The sequence below is a fragment of the Trachurus japonicus genome, chromosome 3 (genome assembly GCF_045865225.1).
Source record: "Trachurus japonicus isolate A0001 chromosome 3, Traja_1.0".
NCBI classification, from domain to species: domain Eukaryota; kingdom Metazoa; phylum Chordata; class Actinopteri; order Carangiformes; family Carangidae; genus Trachurus; species Trachurus japonicus.
The window spans coordinates 22,323,354-22,329,353 of NC_140909.1; the positions used below are offsets into that span (position 1 = coordinate 22,323,354).

A 6,000-nucleotide genomic window follows, 5' to 3' on the forward strand; every position below is an offset into this window, starting at 1 on the left:
GAATTATAAAGCAGATATTTAGAGCTGTAGTTGCTACTGGCCACAGTCAGACACACATGCAGTATGTGGGCTGCACAGGAGTTTAAAGAGGGAGAGAAAACGCTGACTTATGTAACGCAGCAATGCTCAGTGTCTGAACTGGGGGACACTCTCAGCCCACACAAGTCACCTAAGCGGACCTTGGAAACATGTGAAACAGGTTTCTTTGGCAGCATCACATACATATCTGGCAGGTTTCATATAAAATTTGAAGCTGAGGGTGTCCAAAGATCGATAGTTTCAAGCAGAGTCGAGGTGTTTTAAAATTTAAAAAAGAGAAAAATGGAAAGCGAGAAAAAAATAATCATTTCTTGAAGGAATCATATTGACCCAAAGTTTTTAGGTAATTGTTGAATGTGATGGCAGGTGATGTACTCACTTCAGTAGGTAATGCTACTGATTCTTGTGACAGCTTTTTACTTTATTTTTCTTCTTTTGTTGTTAGATCTTGTTTTCTTCCTTTTTCCACATAGAGATCAGATACCAAGTCTGATACAGGATACTAGCAATTTATCCTGTATGTCTGACTGGAACTCAGTGGTGCCAACACATGAACTGAACCTCTTTCTGGTTTCTTTCCGGTATGTTTGACTTCTAGTAATTGAAAGTGACATTTCCAGGATAGTAAAACATTAATGAGGATACATATGTTGAGGATTTATAGCTTAAGTCTCAGGATATTAGAAGCAACAGACATTTATTGACTGGATCATTGAGATTTTAAAGATATTAGATGATAAACTTCAAGCTATGTTTGGCAAAGCAGATAAAGAGGAAACCATTTTGGAGTGTGGGACTCTGTTTGCAGATAAACAGCTGGTGATTTTACAAGTCCACATAAATCTCTTTGATTGAAGAAAGGGTTTACTTTAAAGACGCCAAAACAACACAACTTTAGGCAGTTGGTTCATTTCAAACGCCAATGGAGGATCTCTAATCACTTTGAAAGAGAACCATCTGCCCTAATGACTTACCCTAGTAAGAACAAACACCATACATGATAAGATGGATGGATAGATTGATAGATGGATGGATAGATGGACTAAATCTTTTAAGCCTCCCTCTATTAAAGAGTGTGTTTATCTTATTTCTCACTATTTTCGTGGCTGAATTTTTTGTGCAGAGATAGAAACTGCAGGGATGTTTCACATTCATCTGCTGGAAGAGGAAAGCTTCTCCACCCTCATATTTTAGGACATCACAACTAGACAGCCAATCATTGCCCAACATGCAATGTAATGTGGAAAACTGGAAACCTCACATACACATGGTATATTTCAGCTTTTTTAACCAAAAGTCTTTACATATAGATTTTGGATGTTTAGATGAAGTGGAGAATGTTTAACCAAGGTCATTGATTTTCTTTCAGGATAAACCATAATATAAAGCAAAGTATTTTTAACGTCTTCAAACTTATCCAGAGGGGATCTTTAAATAGAATTGACGAACTATAAATCCCGGTGAGATTATGCTAGGCATTACACTACAGTGAATACCGTACGGTGCCATTAAATGTCATAATGTCCTCACTATAAAAGTGGTGCAGTTTTCCTGGGAAATTGAGGGACTTAACCTCATTTTCTAGGTGGAACAGAAAATTACATAATGTTTCACTTCTAAGAAAATCTCCATATTCTTTGGGCAAGCACAGAAAACCTAACCTTCTTGCTGATGGTGGTGTTTCAAACTGATGATAGACAGTTATTTTTTTGTGCACATGATGAAAAAATGATCTTTCAGGACGTTACAGGTTCTGTAGTTAACATGTTTTATACATTGATTACATGATTGTGAGATCAGTCCCTGTACATTATATTTTATTAACATTTTTTTTTGTAATGCTACGAAAAAGTTATGAGTCATTCAGCAACGCAGCTTTTGCACTTTGACATTCACTAACTCTCTCACAAATTGATTTAGTTCAGTGCTCTGCAGCAGTTTCAGCAGGAAATGCATGGATGCTGGTGAATACATCCACAATTATAGTCAAATGGAAGGATGAAGGAATGAAGGGGGCTGATTTTTCTGTAAATACATTTTGCAGGCACTTAGCAACTGACGCCACGGTGATGACTATACAGATTTGTCTGATACATCAGACCCTTGTCTCAAAACCAGCCACTCGACAGCACAAAAAAGACGGAAAACAAAATGAGGCCAAACATCATGCCAATGCCAGAGGTGGAAACACTGATTGGATTCTGCAAACAACTGTGCACCTGCGGTCAGAGCGTGTACACATAGACCTGTCAAACGCTTCAGCAGCACTCAGAGAACAGTCCCGTCTTCAAGTATCACAGCGAGGCCTTATTTTATGCACTTCACACACTGATTTCTCTTGTGATGATGAATCTCTAATGTGAGAGAAATGGATAACTAACTCGGCAGGTTTTTTTTGGCTGACCAATCCTCCTACACTTCCTGCTCTGAGCCGTCGATTTACTTTCTATTTTCCTCATCTCTCCTTGTTTCCCTCGTGATGAATGAAACAGACTTCTTGTTAGCAAAATTCATTCATTTAACACCTCACAAAGAGACGCAGGAGCAAGGACAATTTGCACTGTTTGCAGCCTCAGTCACACATGCTCTGTATTAATGCTTGTTATCTTTAGAGCTTGTTTTTTTCTGTCCAGTTAATAAATTAACACCAAGCAATCACCTCTGTTGTTTATTATGTCTCAGTTAGCACAATACATATTTATATACTGTTAACGTTTCAAGCCAAAGAATTAACTGTATCATATATAGTTCATCACCATACAGAGGCGAGTGTCCAGTGTGTCAGATATTACACAAGTTCTACCCACCACTATCTCAATGTGGTTTGAATTCCCATCAGATATGGAAGCTGATGAGACTTTGGGCAGCGCCTCTGATAAGCTGTCACTGAGCGGTGGTGCTGGGTGGAGGTTGTCATCCATGCTGAGCAGCAAGAAAACAAACCGGCCTGCTGCATGGCCAGGGACCATGAAATGCACAATTAGTCCTGGGTCAATTGCATTAGGGTTTCTCAAAGGCAAAAAGGCAATTAAACACAGGACTCTGCGCTCATTATAAACTGGATTTTAGGCATTTTTAAGTGAAAATACACGAACCGGATTATCCCACTGTTGATCCCAGTGGATACGAGAAGAGATAAATTAGTGTTAAGCGAACAGGAGCAGGTTTAGATAGAAGAAACCTTTATCTCAGGGTCACTCTGGGGTCACACTAATCACTAATAGTGTGCTGTGACCTCTCTACCCTTCATCTCTTTGCTATTCTTTGCTTTTAATGTTGCTGAGCTTTAAAATGACTCTTATTCTGCACCTGATTAGCCTGGGAAAAAAGAAGTGTGTGATAAAAAAACAGTCACGTAAATGACTCCAGTGTTGTAAAGAGCTCGAGATTCCCGGTGCATAGAGGGTACCAGGCTACCCTCTAGTGGCACAGCAAAGCGATGGACCGTGTCACAAAATAAGTTGTTGTCTCCCTCAAACGGATAAAGGGTAATCGCTCCACCAAAAAACTGATGGGAGGAAAAGTCCTTTGTGGCTTGAAGACGACGCGGGGGAAGCCGTGCGGGGAATTCCAGTGCGTGAAAAAGAGGGAGATGTTCACTTTATATGCAAATCACCCCCATCGACACCAGAGGTCTTATTTTAAGGCCCGAGCTCTGCCCCCCCCCCCCCCTTCTTTTTTTTTTTTTTTACTGACTTTTCAAGAAAGGAAGCTTTGATGTTGGCAGGAAGGATCGATGCCAGAGAGAGAGAAAGGGAGGGGAGAGAGAGGGAGAAAGAGAAGGGAGGGTTGAGAGGATGCAGAATGAAAATGTACTTCTGGGGGTGTGTGGGTGAGGGGTGGGTGGGTGAGTGAGTGGGTGGGTGGGTAGCGTTGGGGAGGGGTGTGGGGGTGGGTGGGGGGCTGTCTGCCGTCATCATCGCTTCCTCTGTTTTAAGCAAACACTTCGTGGATCCCGTGAAAGTGAAGCATCCTGGGTTTTTATATCTCTGAAGCGGGGGTGGATTGGGGTAGTAGTGGGGGTTGGATAAGCTACAAGTGAGGCCCCCCCCCCTCCTCTCCGCTCCCCGCTGCCCCCTCCTCCAGTCTAGACCCTCTGCATCATCTGCACATAATAAAGTTTGTCGGGTCGCATCGGCCTCTGAGGATGCGGGCTGAGATGTAACTGGTTGACCTTACTGCACCATTTATTTCTGTTTCATTTAGCACAATCTGTCGGAGCAGTTGCTGTAACACGAGGACGAGGAATCAAGTGAATGGGTGATCTGAGGTTCTCCGCAACGTCCTTCTGTCATTTGGCCATGCAGGCCTGCGGTGCCGCTGCGGAGGAGCAACTTTATTGGAGGGGGTGGGGGGCACATACACGCACGCACACGCACGCATACACAAGCATAAGAAGAAAAAAAAAATCTCGATTTGCAAGATAGTTTGTTGGTATAGCTCTAAAGGATTTGCGTTGTTGTACCAGAATAAGCGCATTTCCCCTTACACACTGACAGAAGCGATGGCTACAGATGGGTTTATTATAAAGCAAAGGCCAATAAACAGTGAGTGAAGTGCAAAAAGTCTGTGAATTAAAAGAGATAATCAGCCAACAAGTCAGATCGGTGCAAAAGAAAAAGCAACAGACACTCCGGGAACACAGACGCCTGCCTCACCGAGGATGTGATCAATTAACGATTCAAAAACGCACGGAATAATCCGCATTTACTTACATAGAGGTGATGTTTTTGAATAACTCTTCTATGTCAACATTGGTCCCATTGTTCCCAGTATCTTGCAGGGCGAGTAAAGGGAAAAACCTGCCGTTGTCGGACTTATTGCAATAGATCTCTGTTTGAGAGCATCTGCAGGTCAGCGGGCAGTCCAGCATGGAGCTCAGATAGTCCTGGAAAATACTCATCAGAAACAAAACCCTCCACCAGCAAATCCGGATCGAATGAAACCATAGATCCATGTCTCCGGGTAAATCGGGGGGAGAAAAAGAGGTCCCGATGTCCTCTGTGTTAGAAACAGAACAGGAGAGAGGAGAGGAGGAGAGTAGGAGGAAGGAAGGAAGGAGGAGGATGGTGGTGCGTCTGTACAGAGGATGCTCTATGTGAGCGTTTCTGCCGTGGATGGATGCTGTGGTGTCCTTGCGCGTCAGAGATTGCGTGAAAGGGAGGAAAAGAAGAAAGAAAAAGACGCAACAAAAAGGAGAAAAAACGGGAATCAAAAATAAGACAGCGAAATAAAGCGAGGCTCCCGTCGTCTATTCATCTGAAGATACATGGTGTTTCCCCGGAATAACCGTGCTGCCGTGTCGTCGTTTCTTTCCAAGCAGGACCAGGACGACTGGTTGGAGAGCAGAGACACAAAACGAGAAGTTGGAGCATCAAGTCCCTCCTACCTGCAGAAACTGCATGCAATCAACAGTGGTTAGAGCCACACTTGACATATAATGATTCATACAGTGTGCAGCACATCGACTGCATTATAATGAATATATCAATACAAAAAAAAACTGTTATTATTAGTTAGTAAATCGGCATACATTTGTGATTATTATTATTATTATTATTATTATTATTGGTCAAAAAATATTTTACAAAGATATTGATTAAAGGGGAAATAAAAATACATGTTTGGATTAAAGCATTTAAACACACAGACACAGACAGACACAATGCTGGAACAACAACATGCATTTTCCATCAAATGATACCAGAGATCTGTTTTCACTTTGACGAAAGAGTCTGTGTCAAAGAAGCTGCATTAAATCCACTTTGATTCAATTCTGTAAATCAATAAAACATGAAAAATGCAAAGTCAGGTGGATGTGTAGAGTCTCTTCACCTTTTACAATGCATGGCCCACTAAAACATGTTAGTGGCCCCCATCCAACCACATTTTTTTGCATTTTTTCCAAGGATTTATTAGGGCCCGAGCGGCGACTGCAAGTCGCCCAGCGAAAGCCCTATT

The 6,000-nt window shown here is 42.1% G+C and overlaps 1 protein-coding gene across 2 annotated transcripts in view; it reads right to left on the reverse strand.

The window, feature by feature from the left end:
- The window catches only part of ntrk3b (neurotrophic tyrosine kinase, receptor, type 3b), a 176,157-nt gene extending 170,686 nt beyond the window's left edge, over nt 1-5,471 (reverse strand). For both annotated transcript variants that reach the window (XM_085766841.1, XM_085766851.1), the window contains exon 1: nt 4,755-5,471. In XM_085766841.1, coding sequence (XP_085622967.1) covers nt 4,755-4,996 — 242 coding nt within the window. In that variant the 5' untranslated portion in view covers nt 4,997-5,471. The remainder of the gene's footprint in view (nt 1-4,754) is intronic.
- Between the last annotated feature and the right edge of the window lie 529 nt (nt 5,472-6,000).